The following is an 18,477-nucleotide window of genomic DNA, read 5'->3' on the forward strand; positions in this document are numbered from 1 at the left end:
TCCCTCAAAGTAACACCTTAGCATGAGGAAGATGATCTGTTCTTTTTAAATATTTCTCCTCCTGCAATTATATACAGGCACTCAACTGTTAAATAGGCACAGTATGTTAGAAATGTGACAGTGAATGCTTGAGCCCTGTGTTCATTCTTGTACGCTGCATGGTCTGGGAGATGTTCAAGAAGTTTTGCATGCCTTTCACAATAGTCTCTGCAGTGATGTTGAATGCAGTGCCTGGTCATCAGGAGCAAATAACTGAAAGTACAGCAGCTGCTGTTATTCTTTCCCATGCTGAGCAATGAAGGGCTGTAGTTCTTTGTGCTGATGGGCAAGTGAACTTTCATAAATCCAAACTCTTCAAATGTGGCGATTTTGCCAATAGAAAATGAGTAAAATTATGCCAGAGTGAAAGGTTGGAAACTGTTTTTCAGGTGAGATGTCTACAAGGAAAAGGTTACCATGCAATCTTGTATGCATGCAAATGCGTTCAAGCACAAGGCAAATAATCCCCTAACACGTACCACTGAAGTACCTTGGGTGCTGAACATTGGTCAGAAAGCTTCCTAGTCTATGTGCAACATGTTCCCCAGGGTAGCATAACCTGTTACTCAGCTGAAGTATCAGTAGGAACAGGCATGTTTGCTGTCAGTCCTGAGTGATGGAGTTAGGATAACGCTCTGTGTTCCCAGATCGGGACGCATGACGACTGTGTTGTTTGTTCCCTTGGCTGTTTTCCCTCTGGGACTTCAGCTGTTCTTGGTGCGGTCTGCAGCTTGCCAGCAGAGTGGCTGCAGTATTTCCCCTCTGTGTTCTGTCAGAGGCGCTGAACCCAGCTTCTTCAGCTGAGTGTTTTGGTAGCTGCATTTTGAGAACCTGATGCTGATGGGTTAGGTGGATGCAGTGCAGGTTTCCAGTGCTTCAGGCTCTGCCTTTCTTTGCTTGTGTACCCCTCTTCTGTTTGGTCTGGGTTATACATCCATCTGCACATTGGTACTGATGGCATGCTGTGCCATGCCAACCCTAGTGTGTCAGACCTCTAGCTTGTGAGGCTGGTCGCTGGTATTTGTGGGAAAAGGAGAGCTACCACAGGGAAGTGTCTTCAGGGTGCTTTTCATGTCATCGTTTTCATGACACCTATAGAGACATAAGCTGCAGAATCAGCCCAGAAAACGTGCCTTTCCTCCTTCCAAATGTCTTTCTGAAGGTGTTAGGGAGAAATAGGAAAAATGTTCTCTAATGGACTAATAGTAGTGTTAACTGACTGCCATGCCCCCAAATCATGCTCATTTTTTCCTCTTCTAGTTTCCAGTTCTGCAGGATAACTTGGAAGTGTATCTGGGACTCCAGCAGTTTGTGGTCACTTCAGGAACAGGTAACCACCGGCATCCAGCAAAAAGTTCTCACTCTTTGAGTAGCTGACTGCGAAAACACTATAGACCTGCTTTAGTATTGCTTCCTCTTTGCTGCTTTGAGGATCTGAAATTCTTACCCCAATACACATGGTGTGTGATGGCTTAGTAGTCAAACTCCAATAGCAAACAAAAATCTAATAATACGATTTTGTGTTGGTATGGTTCTTCCCTTGCTCCTTGGGTGTTGAGAGCAGCTATGCAGCAGTCCCCCCCCCCCCCCCCCCAAAAAAAAAAAAGTAATTCCAATTTGAAGAGCACTTAAGACATCCTAGGTTTAGTAGTAATGCACGGGGTTTTTAATGTAGCAATGATCTGTGTTAGCTGTCAGAAGTAACTCAGAGGCAACTGGACATTCAGAACTGGGTGACAGTGTGCTGTTGGTACATAAATGGCAAGCCTGTTGCTGAAATTGTAAACAATATGAGATTAGATATGGTCAGTAGAGAGAAACAGATTTTCTTTGAAACACGTTGTTGCAGAATATATTTACCTTTTTAGTAAAAGGTCTGGGATGTTTGGAGAGCAGGTGTAGGTGGTTGAGCAGTGGGACAATTGCATAGGCAATAAGACAGGCAAATCTACTTATCTGCATGTTTCTTGTTATCTGACAGATATGAAAGTATATAACCACATTTCAAATTAGCAGCAAATGCACTCTTTCTCCAAATGTGCTTCCAGTGCTGGAACATGTATTTCAGTCTAGCCAGCAGAGGGAGTCTGGGTAATGACTTTCGCAGAACTGGGATTGTTTTTTTGGTGTTGACAGATAGCCAAAAAGGTTGCTGTTTATACAGATTGTAATACCAAATAGAATAAAATAATTGTGTAACAGGCTGAAATTGTTGGTAACATCATTTTCAGCCCTTAAAGAGAAATTTGAATTGTGGCAGTCAGAACAGCTGAACTTGTCTTACCCGATTGGCTATTTCAGTCACTGGGACTGTGCTCAGTTTTGAACTGTGACCCACTGCCGAGTTAATTTAAGAAGAATGCTTGCAATGTAATTAGAATAAACTTAGCATTTCCTGTAGCTTTGTAATTAGGTTTCCCATCCCAAAGAGCTGTACTTATTAGTCAGAAAGTTACATGCACTTTGAAGTATGAATTTTCAGACTGCTATTAGCACAAGTGAATGTGTACACGTGTGTCTTTTGGATTTACTTCTAGTAAACCAAAATGTCATTTCAGGTCACAGGCTGAACATCACTGCAGAGAATGATTGCCGTCGTTTGCACTGCTCCTTGAGGGATCTGAGCTCCTTGCTGCAGGCTGTTGGTCGATTAGCAGAATACTTCATTGGGGATGTGTTTGCTGCCAGGTTCAATGATGCTCTTACAGTGGTGGAGAGGTAGGTATAGGAGGTGGGGGTTGCTGTCCCTTCATCACTACAAGGAACAATCATCGCCACTGCAGTGAGCGTGAAAGCCAAGGTTTCTTTCTACCTCCCCTTCTCATGATTAAATTGAGATGCAAAGGACTCAATGACTAGTACCTGAAGCGTTAGGTCCATCAGTGCTGAGTTTCTCAGATGGCTTTTTAACCCTTCACCAGAGAAATAACTAGTAGTGAGGAATAAATAAAATCAGTTACTGGAAAGGTTGAAGTACGTGTTTTCCAGCACCTGCATTTGTGATGCACTGTTGATTCTGGTGGCACTGAGGGCTATGGTTTAGCGATGGGACTTGGTAGGTCAGACTGATGGTTGGCCTTGATGATCTTGAAGGTCTTTTTCAACCTAGATGATTCTATGATTACTTGAGAGTTAACTCTGAGAGCTAAATCTTCTAAACTGAAATTTCCTTTCTAAAAAGATCTCTAAAAACTGGAAAGCGGGCATTATTTGATCCTTACCCTCCAAGAAACTTAGTGCATAGTATCAAATTACAGAATTTCAGAGCCACTGCCTTTGTCGTTTCACGTCCACACAGGAACATCATACTTGTTCCATCTTATCACAAACAAGGAAATGGGTTCTAAATTACTTTCTACTGAATGGCCTAAATCTAATCTATATAATAGCTAAATATTGACACAGGCTTGTCAAGAGCCGCATTCAGATAAGACATGCGAGTGGGTTTGTGCATGTGTGTATCCGTCTTGCAGTCTTTTTGTTTTACCATTTATGTATTCACTTGCAGGTTGGTAAAAGTAACGCTATATGGATCCCAGATTAAACTGTACAACATTGAAACTGCAGTACCATCTGTATTGAAACCTGACCTTATTGATGTGTGAGTATGAGATACGCGCTACGTGTGATTATATACAAATTTTGTACCTATGTGGGATGGAGGAAGCTTCGGATCTCTTAGATCTGGTGCTCTAATTACTAGCTTGGCAAATGTTCTGAAAATTGTAAATGTTAGCTAACCACAAGGGCACTTGCTGGCAACAGCCTTGACCTTTACCAGTATTTTGGACCGCTGTTTCCTCAAATTGATGTAGTTGGATTATTTAAAGAAAAATATGTTTGTGATCAGATGTTAAAATGCCCATTGTGCTAGCTCTAAAAGCAAACCATTATTCTGCTGTGTACTAATGGCTATAAAAGCTTGGCTCTTTTGCAGTAAAATTAGATGGTCAAGTAAGTGTTACAATGGTGGTATTTTAAGAAATAGATCCATTTTCAGGAAGGAGTGATACGTAGTTTGAGGCTTATGGGTTTTATTTTTTGCTACCAAAGTCAAATCTATGACCCAGGTAAAGATGGCTTTTTTAGTGCAAGGTTTTGAATCCTTGGCTTCCAAAACAAATGTGTGCCTTCCAGCGATGCAGGCCATTTCTGAAACAAACGAATACCTTTGATCCAGAAGTTGACATTGTATGAAATCTTGATGATCTCTCTAATGTCCTTTTGGAGACCTTCCATTGTTAATGGTTGTGTTGTACAAACCTGTTACCTGCCAGCTGGCGTTTTGTGAGCAGAATTTAAGGTTGTGCTTTTAAACATGTCAAGTGCTTGTTCTTCCTTCTGACTGTACGTATAGGACCTTCCTGAAAACCCACAGTAGACTGGATTGCTCCTGTTAATTCGAGTTACTAGAACTGAGTTTTATGCAGATTATGTTCCTTTACTGGTGTCTTCTCTTTCTGGTTTAAAGTAGCTCTGGAGGCTTTTCTTGTGATTTGTTAGTTAGGGGGTTTTGTCCTTTCCTCTTGGGTCTAATGTCCTTGAAGAAAATTGCGATCCATTTTCTAATGCGAGGCTAAAAAAAGGTACATTGTCATATATTTGGAGGACACCTGTCTGATCCCCCAAGCACCATCCTGACTCAAAAAAAAAAAAAAAAAGTGAAATGGCACTCTACCAAAAGTATAATTATGAAGTATAATTATAGTCAGCCTACCAAATGATGATTGATAATTTGACCTTATCAGTTTATACTGTTGGTTTAATACTACTGCTCAGTGGACAAGTCCAGTTATAGCACACCTTTAAATATGCCTTGAATGTACAGGGTCCAGGACAAAGAAAAATTTAACGTAACTAACAATCACAAGGAATGCATCTGTTCTCACGTAGTGGAAGAATGGGAAAGAGACAAATATACTAAGGCTGGGGGGCGTGGGAGGGGGAGAAAGATGTAAAGGAAAAGAGCTGATTCGCAAAGAAAAGCCTTCACCCTGCTATTAAAAATAAAATTGTGAAAATACTTCCCTATTTTTGCCCACTGTGCATAAACCCACTGGACTTGCTGACAAACCGATGTGTTCAGGAGGTGGTTGATGCAGACCTGGAAGCTGCCTGCCAGAGATGACTGAGGTCTTAAATGTAGCCGCCCTGGTGGGGACGTGTACACATGGGAGGATCTTTGTTTTTGGAGGGAATATCAGCATTCATAGACTCTTTCAGTAAAATCTGCAGCACAGGGATTGTTGCATAGGGCACTTGTGATTGGGCAGTGTGTTACATACACTGGTGACCGTGTGTGACGAGATGCCCAAAGATCTCTAAAGGCAATTGCACTGTCCCCTCTTCCTACTAATCAAGTGGGCACATGGAATAAATCTTGTGCTGCAAGGTTAGGGAATATGGGAAGTGCTTGCAGGAGTACCTGGGACTAGGTTGTCATGGCACTTGTCGTTCTGCAGCCTCCACTGGTGTGAATTCGTGATTGCTTTCCCTTCTGTGCCCATTGCTGCATGGGGTTGGGAAGTCTGCAGAATCAAACGCTGCTATATATTGCTGTTAAATTTAATAAGGGATGGGGACCTTCTGAATCTAAACAGGTTGCAAATCTCTTCAGGTGGGTAAATATGATGGGAAAGAGTTCTGAAAATAAATAAGGATACCATTCTGCAGTCCTAACCTAATGCTCACTGGCACAACAATCCTCCCAAGCCAGTGTAACACAGCTTCAGGCAGGACAGGCGGCTGTCCCGCTTGTGTGTGTGTGGCACGTGTGTCTCTGACCCTTGTTCTCTTCCCCCATAGCCACGCGCAGTCCCTGGCAGCGCTGCAGGCCTACTCGCATTGGCTAGCACAGTTCTACAGCGAAGTTCACCGGCAGAACCCAGAGCAGTTCATCTCTCTCGTCTCCACCGCTCTGGAGGCAATCACACCCCTCATCAGCTCTAAGGTCAGTGCTGCGCTGAGGGCTGGGGCTGGGCGGCCACGTGGAGCAGGAGGCTCTCAAGCCATGGTGTGGTTCGTTCAGGTGTTGAGCAGCCTGCTCTGCACCACGCTGTGGCTCCATGCGAATCTGTGTGAGAGCTGATGTGCCTGCCAGAGCCACAGCAAATGTCTCGTGCAAGGCTGAGAATACGAACAACGCTGACTAATAGCACCATGGGGCAGGGCAAGCTAATACAAGAGTAAGCAACTTACAGGCGTATCAAGTCAGATTCATGATTTTATAGCTTGAAAGCAGGGAAGTATTTTTTCCACAGTATTAAGAGGAATGACCTGTGTTCTGATTGGTAAATAAATAGAACAGAACAGTTCTGTGGTTCTGCTTAGAAGGGACCTACAGAAATTGTGAAGTCCACCTGCCCGATCATTTAAAGGCTAACTAATTGTTAAAGCATGTTATTAAGGACATTATCCAAGTGCCTCTTCAACACTGACGGGCATGGAGCACCAACCACCTTTCTAGGAAGGCTGTTCCAGTGTTTGACCACCTTCACAATAAAGGAATATGTAAACTATTTTGCTTGCAAAACCTGGTAACGGCAACTCAGTGTGCTGTCACCTCTGCCGCACCGCGTGGCTCTGTGTGGCGGTGTTAGTGGGCAGCCTGACCACGTGCTCTCTCTTGCAGGTGCAGGAGAAGCTGCTGCTGTCTGCGTGCCACCTGCTAGTCTCTTTAGCCACCACAGTGCGACCAGTGTTCTTGATCAGCATCCCTGCAGTACAGAAAGTGTTCAACAGGATCACAGACACTTCTGCTCAGCGGCTTCCTGATAAGGTGATTTTTGTCTGGAGTGTGAAGAAATGTAGCAGGTGTCCTGGGGATGCTCTGCCTCAGTTACTATTGTGAAGTATAACCTACAGTGAGGAGGGAGGGAAGGAGAGGGTAGGGGACAGCAGTTCTGTGTGTTGTGTATATCCAGGAATCAGTGACAGTTTGTCAACAGTTATCTATTTCAAGCAACAGCATAAGGAAAAAACAAACACAGTTGCAACTCTTAGATCTTGTTCCGTTCTTGTTTGCCGAGACAGTCCCTGACTGCATTGCCTTTTCATACTGGCATGTTGATTCTGACGTATGGAAAGGGTTTTCTGTGAAACTTGTTAGCATTCCCCATATCTCACTCCAAATTACTATTTGTGTTACAGAAGTACCGAAAAGCGCCGGTAGAGGTTGGGTTACTATTGTATTGTGCGATAGCATGGAGGTATAAAGTGCCGTGTAAGTGTGCACGCTTGCGGTGAAAACCAGACACTGAGCAATGAAGGTGGCATCATCTTTGTTTTAGATATCTAAAGAATAGAGACGTCCTGTTGTACAGGAGGCTGGACAGAGCTGGGAGCTGGTTCCATCTCTTAGGACATGGAGCTTTGCTTCTCTTGCAGAGCTGCTAGTTTTCACTTGGGCTCAACTTTAGCTGTTGAACTCTTTCCTCAAAGAGTGAGCATTGCTGGATGTCTTGGACAACTGTAAAATGTCAGTCTGGGGTTGTGCTCTAGTAAAATAAAGTGGGTAGCAAACGCTAAAACCTTTTCTCTTTGCTTAATGCCTCATTGCTTTTAGGCCCAGGTGTTGGTGTGCAGAGCGCTGTCGAACGTGTTGTTGCTGCCCTGGCCAAATCTTCCAGAGAGCGAACAGCAGTGGGCAGTTCGCTCCACCAACCATGCCAGCCTAATCTCTGCCCTCACAAGGGAATACCGCCAATTAAAATCCAACGCTATCTTGCCACAGAGGAAAGTGCAGATGGAGGACAGTAAGTACAAAGTTCCTTAGCATGTGCTGTCCTCTTACGGATACAGTGCAAACTGCTGATGGGAGTCATTAAGCTGTTTTTTTGGTAATTATATTAGCTGAGAAACTGTTTAGAGGAGGACGGGAAAGGAGCAATTAGTTTCCTCTTCATAAGAGACACTTCTCTGTGTGTGTAAAGGACACTTTCACCCCTGGTTGCCAGTAAACTATTCCATCAAAGTGCTGTCTTCCTCAGTTGTTCTGGCAAAATGGGATCAAGTTTATAATAAAAACTTGAATAGTAATGATTGTGTTGGGAATACTGAACCACCTGATGGTGGGACTACCGTACTATAGTACTAGAAACATTGATTGGAGGCAGCGTTAATGAAGATTATGGTTATAAAACTTAAAGGGGAAAATAAGAATTTCATCTAGACTTAGGGAAGTCCTGTAGAGGTGTATATATGTAGGAGGAGAGCCCTGAAATATGCAGTCCAGGGACCTTTTGAAGCTATTCTATCTGTTTTGGGAGTGGTTTTGGGTATGTCTTGTCTTTCTTTTTTTTTTTTTTAAGAATCACTTGTTTATAGGTATTCTGTCACAGCTTCTGACAAACCTGACATGCTGGTAAGCTCTGTGCAGGAAGGGAGGAAGCGTGGGAGGGGGTTGTTTGAGCCTCACAAAAAGAATATCAGCCGACTGTTCACGTGGTTTTGAACTGATCCTATTCAGTTCTCCCAGTGTTTGGGTTAGTTTGTACAGTGAGTTTGTACAACGACTCCAATCATTACTTTCAGAAATGGAAACCTGCAGGATATTTTCCTACCATAATGTGCTTCTAATTTCTTGGGCAGTTTATACTGGGTTGAAAATAATATTTAGAGCTCCATTCAGTCTCTGCACCTTGTACTCATTTTGTACTCAAGCAATGGATGCATCTGTAGGGCAGTAAGCCTGTATAATTTAAGAAAGCAAGTTGCCACAGGTACTTAACTGAACCTGTTTAAACATTTAAAACGTGAACGAGCATTGAGAATGTCTTTGACTCCAGCCTGAGCTTGGTGTATATGCTGCCTTATGTGGTGTTCTAGGTACTGTGTGTGTGTGTGAACTTGATTTCTCTTCATTTTTTGCCTCTGAGTAGTTTTGACATATCAGGAAGTATCACTTCTCTGATTTTGCAGCCAAAGTGATCATCCATCAGACACTCAGCGTGTTAGAAGATATTGTGGAAAGTATCTCTGGAGAATCCACCAAGTCTCGACAGATCTGTTATCAGTCGCTGCAAGAATCCGTGCAGGTCTCACTAGCCCTCTTCCCAGCTTTCATTCATCAGTCAGGTATAACCATAGGACGGGCTTTAATGCTGTGAGTAGCTTTATGACCTACCGATAACATCCAAAGTCCATCAGCCTAGATCTTGGTGTTCATGTGAAGTGTGTGGGCTTGCTGTGCCTAAGTGTAACGTGAGTCTTCACTGCTGGGTGGGCTGGGCTGATTCAGAACAGGAAGGGGAGATCTTCTGTCATCTAGAACACAGTCGTGAAGGCTTGTCACACTTCCAGAAGGTGGAGATGCCCTGTGTTGCGTTCAGCAGCGAACAGGAATGGAGCTATTCATGAGCACCCAAAAAAAAGAGCTTTAAAATACTCTGTCTGGCTACCTTTGTCACTTATTTTCTGTCCAGAAGCTTGAAGACAAAGGAGTAGCTCTCATCAAACTTGATCACTGTAAAGGACAGGTGGAGATGTAACCAGAACTGGGGCTTGGCCATCTTGTGGCCAGCTGCTTATGTTTTGTATCACATCAGCGTAGCCTCTGTGCCCAGGACTGCAGGAGCTTTATGAAGAGCCAAGCACTTCAGAAAAGCTTTTGGAGCTAGGTGGGATTTTCTCAGTGAAGCAGGCCTGTGGGGAGGCAAAACAAAGAAACAGAGGATCCAAGACAGCACGCTGCTGTGACTCGAGTGAATTGCTGTCTTCAGTTGCATGAGGCTGCTAGCCTGTTCTGTGTTGGCTGTAAAAGGCTGTACAAAGTAGGACATGAGCAGTTACAGCTTACCTTGGCTATTCAGTAGAGCATGTTGGGACTGATAGAGAGTTTGCTGCAGTGCTGACCAGCCGACTGCACCACCATGAAAATTACTTCTGAAGTCAGAAGGATATTGTCAGTTCCTGGGGAAAAAAAAAAAAAGATTCTGTCTCCTGGCCACCCCAAGCTGTATAGCTGTTTTGGATTTCCTTGTATTTCCTGTTAACCCTGTCCACGCAGTGAACAACTGGAGGTCAGCCCAGGCCATTGCAAGAGCTTTCTCCAAGCAGTCTGTGTAGGCAGACCGGACAAAGGGCCCTTGCTGATACTACTGTATTTGTTCTGAGTTGTTTGGTGCTGGCTGTACTTGTCCCTGATGGTCTTCAGAAGTGTACGAACAATCTTTAAGCTCTATAGTAGTACCAGCTATTGGTTTCGGTTTCTAATAGCAACACTGCCGCTGTATTTCCAAGAATAAATGGGGTTCCCTGTACAGGAGGAGGGAGATCTCACATAAGACTACTTGATGTACTTGAATGTTGCCATAACACATTAATTTGGCTCTCCTGTTCTATCTTAGATGTGACGGATGAGATGCTGAGCTTCTTCCTCACTTTGTTTCAAGGATTGAGGGTGCAGATGGGAGTGCCTTTCACTGAGCAGATCATACAGACCTTCCTGAATATGTTCACCAGGTATTGTCATGCGTTGGTCACTTTTCCTTTACTCTCAGGATGATTTATCTTGAGCAGCCTAACAAAACAGGTCCTTGTCCCAAAAGAGTATAGTGTTTCCTCTGTGTCCAGAGCTAAAGCTGAGGAAAATGCTTCCAGGCCTGAAGTGACCCAGTCCACGCACATCGAGTGCACAGGCATCATGGGATTTCAGCTTTCCCACAGACTTTCTAATCTTGGAAGTTTGTGATACTGAACTGGACTCAGGCATTACCTGTTAGCTCCCACCTAACGTCTGTGTGCACCCCAGTTGTCTCTAAAGCTTTTGTTGGGGAAGGGTGTCGATCAATCCTTGGTCGAGACCTAGCTCCCTTCTGTGGCTTAATGTACTCAGTCCGTATTAGTTGAGCAAGGTTAGAGGCGCTATCTGCTTTCTTTTAAACTGGATAAGCATGCAGATCTCAGGACATGTTCCTGTACAACAACAACTTTTTTTGTTGTTTTAGAGAGCAGTTGGCAGAGAGCATCCTCCATGAGGGCAGCACTGGCTGTCGGGTGGTGGAGAAGTTTCTGAAAATCCTGCAAGTGGTGGTACAAGAGCCAGGCCAAGTGTTCAAGCCGTTTCTACCCAGCGTCATCTCACTGTGCATGGAGCAGGTCTACCCCATCATTGCGGAGGTAGGACTGTTCTCACCAGGTGAAGGAAGAAGGGGAAGGGAAGGCATTGCTGGGGGTGTGGGAGCAATGAAGTTTTTTAGATTTCCAAGAGCTGAAATGTCAGTCCCTATGCAGGGAGAGTTGGGTGACTAGACAGTAGGAATTGGAACCAGCGTGGGTGGAGGATTTTGTCAGGAGTTGTTAAAGGCGATAAAATTACAGACGTGCTCAAAGCAGGAGGTAAAACTCAAAACTGAATGATGTGTTCCTAGCATGATCCAAAAGTTGCTGAGGTTGATGCCTTCCTTAGAAGGAAATACTTTGCTCTGGTACCTTGGCTGCAGAGCACGACCCTGAGTGGCCACCAGGCAGGGTGCCGTTAGCAGTGGGACCCAGGGGATAAATGGGATTCCAGCACAGGAGCCTGCTTAGGCTTAGAGTTGTTTGTTTTTCTTTCCTCCTAGCGCTCATCTCCTGATGTGAAAGCAGAGTTGTTCGAGCTGCTTTTCCGGGTCCTCCACCATAACTGGCGGTACTTCTTCAAATCTAGTGTTTTGGCCAGTGTCCAAAGGGGAGTAGCAGAGGAGCAGATGGAGAACGAAGCACAGTTCAGTGCCATTATGCAGGTAACTGTCACTGTTGTCTAAGCTCCCATTCTGTAACGCAGTGTGCGCTGCTTGCGGTAGCGCGTTAAACATGTGGCTGATTGGGATTAGACAAAGTCCTGATCGGGATTAGACAAAGTCTTGTGTGAGGTCTTGTGTAGGACCGCTAAAAATCAAAGTAGAGCTGTCTTGCTGATCTGCTCGTGGGACACAGTGCCTCAGTTAACATTTCTTCCTCACTCCTGCTAATTCCTTTCCGTGCCTACATCCTTTGTCTGGACCTAAAATATTACTGGTGCTGACCCATTTACTTCTTTTACAAGTCTTATAGTTAGTATTAGGACAAATTACCGGTGCAGGAAAGTTTTCTTGAGACCAAGATGTCCTCTAGTTTTATATGGAACCATAGAATGGTTTGGGTTGGAAGGGGCCCTTAAAGACCACCCCCTGCCATAAGCAGGGACATCTTTCACCAGATCAGGTTGCTCAAAGGCCCATTCAATCTGACTCTGAATAGCCCCCCACAACGGGGCAACCACAGCTTCTCTCGGTAACCTGTCGTGGTGTGTCACCACCCTGACATGAAAAATGTCTTCCTTATATCTGGTCTAAATTGACCTTCTTTCAATTTAAAACCACTGCCCCTTGTCCTGTCAGTACAGGCCCTAGTAAAAAGTCTTTCTCCATCTTTCTAATAAGCCCCCTTCATATATTGAAATATATAAACATGAAAGTATATATGTTCATATATGAACTTGTTCTGTATTGTTCCATTGAATCTGGTAGGGCAGGGTCATCGGGTAATCCTGTAATCTATGGCCTGAGGAATAGGGCAGGCAGAGGCAGTATGCCAGCACATGTACAATGAGCACCAGTCGTCTCAGGCTGGGGGATAAAAAAAGATCAGCCTTCTAATCGGTCTGTTACAGACCACCCGGTATGGAGCCCTTCACCTCCAGCTTGCATCAATGCAAACAGAAGCACACTTGCACCATGCTCTGGAAGCTCAGAGCAGAGCTTGGTAGTCAGAGGGCAGCGAGCACCGGAGCGGACGGCCACGTGCTTGGGCTTCAGGAGGGAGGGCTCTTTGCAGAGCCCGTCCTGGAGCGCTTGTGGAGGCTCGGTCCCTTCTGATGTACACGTGAAGAGGGAGCTCTTGCACTATGACGTGAACTATATTGGTATTTCTCTCTGGGCTTCCCTTATCTTAGCACCTTTGTGAATGAGGCCTGAGCTGGTCCCTGTGCAGGGCTGCCCAAGCATCTTTTCCTCCTGTAGCGGTGTGACACTTCCAAACTTACCCCAGTGTCTTGGCTTGTTGTTTTCTTTCTTTTTTTGGGGTGTGTGTGTGTGTATGGGGAGGCATTTACATGGTAATTTCAGTATGAACTGCAGCTGGTTGACAGTACTGGGCTAGTTTTACTACTTGGCTGCTGTTGTTTTGATGCCAGACTTCAATGTTCTGTAAATGCAAGAACAGCCAGCATTTTGTTTCAGATGTTACTGGGTACTATTGTGCTGCTTTCCACAGGAGATCTAAGTTCAGATCTAGCTCAGTCTTGAAAGGATTTGAAAGGGTCGTTTTTGTCCATCTAATAATAAATGGCTAATATCATAGAATCATTCAGGTTGGAAAAGACCTCTAAGATCATCCAGTCCAACTTTAACCTCGTACTAAAGTCCACCACTAAACCATGGTACGAAGTTCTAAATCTGTACGTTTCTTGAAGACCTCCAGGGATGGTGACTCAACCACTTCCCTGGGCAGCCTGTTCCAATGCTGCACAACTCTTTCAGTAAAAAAATGTCTCCTAATATCAAGTCTAAACCTCCCCTGGTGCAACTTGAGGCCATTTCCAACCCTCTTATCACTTGATGAATGAACACCAGTAAGAAGGAACACTCTTCTGTCCTGGATGTCTTGGAGTAGCAACTACTAAAATTCTCCTGCCTACCTCTGCTCATCTCTAGTGTTTCAAAGGAGCTTGGGGTGTTTAAGATTTTTATCCCAGAATCTGTGCAGGCTTACCAGACACTTCAGTGGGGTCCAGCAGACTTTGTTCCTAGGCTCTTCCTGTTTCTGTAATGCCCAGGTCAGGCTCCCAGCGCCCATCTCTAACATCTTTCTAACTTAGTGCAGTAACGTGTTCAACACATCTGCCAGTCACCTTGGCCTCTAGGCTTAGATTGAGAGCAAAACCAGGGAGTCTGTTAGGGCTTTGTGCGTGCTCACCATGGTACCTGTGAGGTTTCTTCCCCTGGGACATCCCACCAGAAGATCCCCTCCCACCCACCTGTGGGTACAGCTGACCGCCTTGCATAAGCAGCAGAAGCGCCCTGGTCATTGGCATGCATCTCAAACATTGACGTGGTGTTTCCAGAGGAGATCTGTAAATGGGTTCTGTGTGATGCTGGGGTGAAAGCGTTGTTCTGCCTGGCAGGTTTGATACTCGTTATGGTATCAGTCCCCTCACTTCAATTCCACTTTGTTCATAGGCGTTTGGCCAGTCCTTCCTGCAACCTGACATTCACCTATTCAAGCAGAATCTCTTCTACTTGGAGACACTGAACACCAAGCAGAAGCTGTACCACAAGGTAGGTCCGAGTTGACCAGTGCGTGCTCGGGCACCTGGCAATGGGCAGGTGCCGTTCTGAGACTTGCTCAGTAGGGAATTGAATCACAGCGAAGGAAGCTGTGCTAGGCAAGGTGCAGTTAAAGGCTAGGGCTTTCCAGTCCCAGGGGGCTGGAAGCTGCTTTGTGGTAGTGGGAAACTGTCTTTCAAACTTTCAAATGGTTCAAAAACTGACAGTCAGGATCTGGGGGCTTGTTTACTGCATTTTTTGCTGTGATTATGATGAGGATGTTGCTGGTCAGAGTGGCACTGCCACCTCCCTGATACCACTGCACTGGGCACAGGAGGAATCCCAATGCTTGCTAGTCAAAGCAAGCCTTGTGACCCTGAGGGAAAGCAAAGAACACACGCAGTGATGGGCGATTTGTCTGAGGAAGTAAAATTGGTGGATCAGGTAGGTCATCGCTGAGACAGTGGCAGAGTCTCCCCATCGTTCTTGTCTGGGTCAGCAGCAGGGTGTTCAGCATTCGCAGTTGGGTCACCGCAAGGTGGTTGTCCATTGCTGTCAAGTAGGATCCGGCCTCCAGACCCTCTAATTTAGGGTTGTTGGCGGCTGCCATGAAGAACTAGAGTTGCAGTCCAGGGTCTAGCCCTTCTGATCAGCCTGTGAAGGCAGAGCTTTCAGGTTTGCCTCTGTGGTCACAACTCAAGGACAGTCCATCGTGTTAACAGCTGCCTGTTGCAGACTTTCAGGCAGCTAGCCAGATTCCCTAGGAACTCTGGCTGCTTTCAGGAGCACTGGGCAGGGCTAACGTTGGCAGGGATTTAAACGGGATTTGATGCAGTTTCCTAAAATGCCAGTGTTCAAAACTTGAACTAGATGTGAGGTAAGCGTGGCCAAATTGACAGTTAATTTCGAAGCAGATATCCATCTAGCTTGTTGTAGCCATTTGTGCTTTTGGCACAGCTCAGACTGGAAAATGATCTCTGTGCTCACAAGAGCTTGCAGACCTCACTGGTAGCTCAGAAGCTGCTGGTGTTGAAGTGACCCGGTGCAGCCATGCTCGCGTGCCTGGTCTGACCTCTGAAGTTTGTGCGTCTGAAGCGATGTGCTGCTGCTCTGGTGCCTGTAGTGGAGGAGGGTTGCTGGTGTGAAGTTGCCTAACTGTGTCCTCCTCTTGGTGTGCAGAAGATCTTCCGGACGACCATGCTGTTCCAGTTTGTGAACGTGCTCCTTCAGGTGCTTGTCCACAAGTCGCACGACCTGTTGCAGGAGGAGATCGGCATTGCCACCTATAATATGGCCTCAGTGGACTTTGATGGCTTCTACTCAGCCTTTCTCCCTGAGTTCCTGGCCAGTTGTGATGGTGTGGACTCGAACCAGAAAAACGTGCTGGGAAGGAATTTCAAAATGGACCGGGTAAGAAGTGAAGGTGCTGCAGAAGAGTGCAAGTATTCCTGGGATGGGCAGTGTTCTTCTTGCTGAGCATGCTGGTAGACAGCCGTAGGCTTCTCCGAGCAGTGGTTTGAGGCAGTACCGCTTTTGCTGCAAACGCTTCCATAGTCAGCAATGCCTAGCCTAGGATCTTTCACTGTGGATAGCGAAGTTGCCATCTCGTCTCTTGGACTGCCTCATTCTGTGGGAATTGGGGAATATGTTCCCTAGGGGGAGTAGGCTGACATTTGCTAGAGTGGGACCTTCAGATCCTTGCCAAAATCTTGCTGCAGCTGCTAGCCAGATGTTTGAGGGTTACAAGTGAAGAGACAATGGTGTAGCTGCAATTGAGGGAGGCTGTGAGTTCCCTGTAGAACATCACGGCAGCGCAGCCAGCTCATGGTTTCAGTCTGATGAAGCTTGGTTGTCTGCTTGCTTCTTCTCCCATGGGAGATGGTGGGGATTTGAGACCAGGTTTAAGGGTAGGAGAGGAGCTTTCAGAGGATTGTTGAACTTCCAGTAGGCGATTGCTCTTCAGGAAAACCAGCCCTTGTCAGGGGGTTGCGGGACACAGGAACCTTGGCAGGAGCGCACAGAACAGTTGCCGCTGCAGATGGCGGTGTCGTGACTGTTCGTGTTGTGCCTGAGTGCACAGCGAGGAGCCCGTGCCACGAACGGAGCCTGGTTCTCTGCAGTCAGCTCTCTGGAGCAACCCCGGAGCAGTCTCTGTTCCCTGTACGTAGGCTGCAGAAACTCAGGTTTCCTGGGCTCAGACACTGGAGGAAATAGTCTGTTAATCTCATGTATGAAAATACACGTGGGTGTTTGGCCCTCCCAGTGCCTTTCTGTTCTCTGCTGTCTTACAGTGCCCGCAGGTACTGTTGTTGTTGCAGTACAACGTGCTGTTTGATCTCTTCCAGGATCTGCCATCGTTTACCCAGAATGTGCACAGACTGGTGAATGACCTGCGCTACTACAGACTCTGCAATGACAGTTTGCCCCCTGGAACTGTGAAACTATAGTTACTGCACTGGACTCGTGTTTTGATCACTGTAGGGAACGGATCCATGTTTCGTTTTGCCACCACCTTCTCTCCTCCCTGGTTTTGTCAGTACTGCAGGACACGGTGTCTTGCAGGTGGGCACATCTTCTCGGATTCATGCACCACGCTTCCTTCTTCCCTCCCAGCCCGAAGGCCCCCAGCTGGAGTCAGCACTGTCTGCAGGATGTGTCTTAACGCCCAACCGCAGGGCATCTCAGCTGTATGGAGAGTCCTCTCGCCCGGGTTTTGTTCGACTAACGTAGCACTTTGTTGCGTCTGGAGATATCTGTGGAGTTGTCTTGAGAGATCTTGTGCGTATCAATCATGAGGCAGAAGCGCCAAAGACTACTTCAGACATTCGTACCTTCGTGTCATTCCACCTTCCTGCCCCTGCCCAGCTCTCGGAGGAGGAGACTTGTGATGTTGGGACTGTTTTGGCACTTCTGTCACTCCCTTTGTTTTTTAAATTGCCTTGAAAACCTCCCTGCTGTTTGTGGGGATTAGAGACATTTTGTTTTTTTTAAACGTTTTCTCATCATTCCATTGTGATACTAAAACAACATGCTTAATGGAAATAAAGTGCTTACTTTGTTGTTTTAAGTAACTTCTAATTTATTTTAGTTTCCACGCAGGCCTGCCACCAAGCCGTTTTGCAGCAAGGCGTGTTTCATGCTGCAGGCAGGGATCTGCAGTGGAGCCAGAGGACAGGCAGCAGCTGCCTGCACTGCCCATCCTGCCCGCTTCGCAGAAATGCCTCACACAAGCTCCGTGCGCAGTCTGTTCTGCGAGTGGTCTAGCTGCTCTTGAGAGATGCAGTGCCGAACTGGTGCAGAGCAGCGTGACCTTTCTCCACTCCCATTTTACCTACTGCCGATGTTCCCTGTTTTCTGTTACCCGTTGTGGTGATTGGTTCCCTTCGGCAGTCCCTTGTCCATGTTGATCAAGAGCTGCCCGCAGGAAGAAAATCTCCCAATGCCAGCAGAGTTGCGTTGCAGGACACCTGAGCTGAAGGCCAGCCGCTGGCCAGTGACCTGACGCTGGCACTGGAGCATAAAGCTAAAATCCCAGTCCCCATTCAAACTGGACTGGATTTTGTGGGGCTCGTGAAGTCTCTGATCATGCAGCTGGGAGCCATTTGTCCCTGCAGTTCTCTCATCAGGTAGCTAGAGCGGAGCATTAAAATGGTTTTACTCCTCTGCTGTATTTTCTTTGCAGCTCCAAGGGCAGGTTCAGCAAGGGCTGCGTGGGGGGAATAGCTCCCGTCCTTGTGCAAGCCTGGGGCAGTTGTTCAGATTAGTGTGCGTTCTCCCCAAAATGTTCACAGACGTGGACAGGAAGTGAGATGGCTGCGTGTGGGCAGCCGGAAGGTCTCGGGGGGGGGAGATGAAGCATAGGGAGCACTCGCTCCACAGTTCCTTTAGTTTTGTTAAAAAACATTTTGCAATGCACACGTTCGCTGTTGGGAGATGATGTTTGGATAACCTGTGTACAGTTAGAGACGTGTGTCCAGGCTGCCTGCACTGGGACTGGTTTGTTTGTGGGCTTTGTACCCGGCAGTGAGCGGTTGGAAAGATGCAGGTGAACCAGAGTCCCACCCCCTTGGGGCTGTGTGCCCCCAGGCCCTGTACCTGGGGCCTGTGAACTGTCTGTGGAGGTCCTCAGGGGGGTGTGAAGAGCAGCCCGGTG

The 18,477-nt window shown here is 46.3% G+C and overlaps 1 protein-coding gene across 5 annotated transcripts in view; it reads left to right on the top strand.

Annotated features, from left to right (window-relative positions):
- The window catches only part of XPO6 (exportin 6), a 55,059-nt gene extending 37,668 nt beyond the window's left edge, over positions 1–17,391 (top strand). For all 5 annotated transcript variants that reach the window (XM_066977579.1, XM_048062054.2, XM_066977580.1 and 2 more), the window contains 13 exons: positions 1,300–1,369; positions 2,598–2,757; positions 3,548–3,640; positions 5,845–5,989; positions 6,671–6,817; positions 7,604–7,793; positions 8,959–9,114; positions 10,386–10,500; positions 10,986–11,157; positions 11,601–11,762; positions 14,238–14,336; positions 15,504–15,734; positions 16,670–17,391. In XM_066977579.1, the coding sequence (XP_066833680.1) occupies positions 1,300–1,369; positions 2,598–2,757; positions 3,548–3,640; positions 5,845–5,989; positions 6,671–6,817; positions 7,604–7,793; positions 8,959–9,114; positions 10,386–10,500; positions 10,986–11,157; positions 11,601–11,762; positions 14,238–14,336; positions 15,504–15,734; positions 16,670–16,771 (1,842 nt within the window). In that variant the 3' untranslated portion in view covers positions 16,772–17,391. The remainder of the gene's footprint in view (positions 1–1,299; positions 1,370–2,597; positions 2,758–3,547; positions 3,641–5,844; positions 5,990–6,670; positions 6,818–7,603; positions 7,794–8,958; positions 9,115–10,385; positions 10,501–10,985; positions 11,158–11,600; positions 11,763–14,237; positions 14,337–15,503; positions 15,735–16,669) is intronic.
- Positions 17,392–18,477: the final 1,086 nt, after the last annotated feature.

Source organism: Anser cygnoides, chromosome 15 (genome assembly GCF_040182565.1).
Source record: "Anser cygnoides isolate HZ-2024a breed goose chromosome 15, Taihu_goose_T2T_genome, whole genome shotgun sequence".
In the NCBI taxonomy this organism is placed as follows: Eukaryota; Metazoa; Chordata; class Aves; order Anseriformes; family Anatidae; genus Anser; species Anser cygnoides.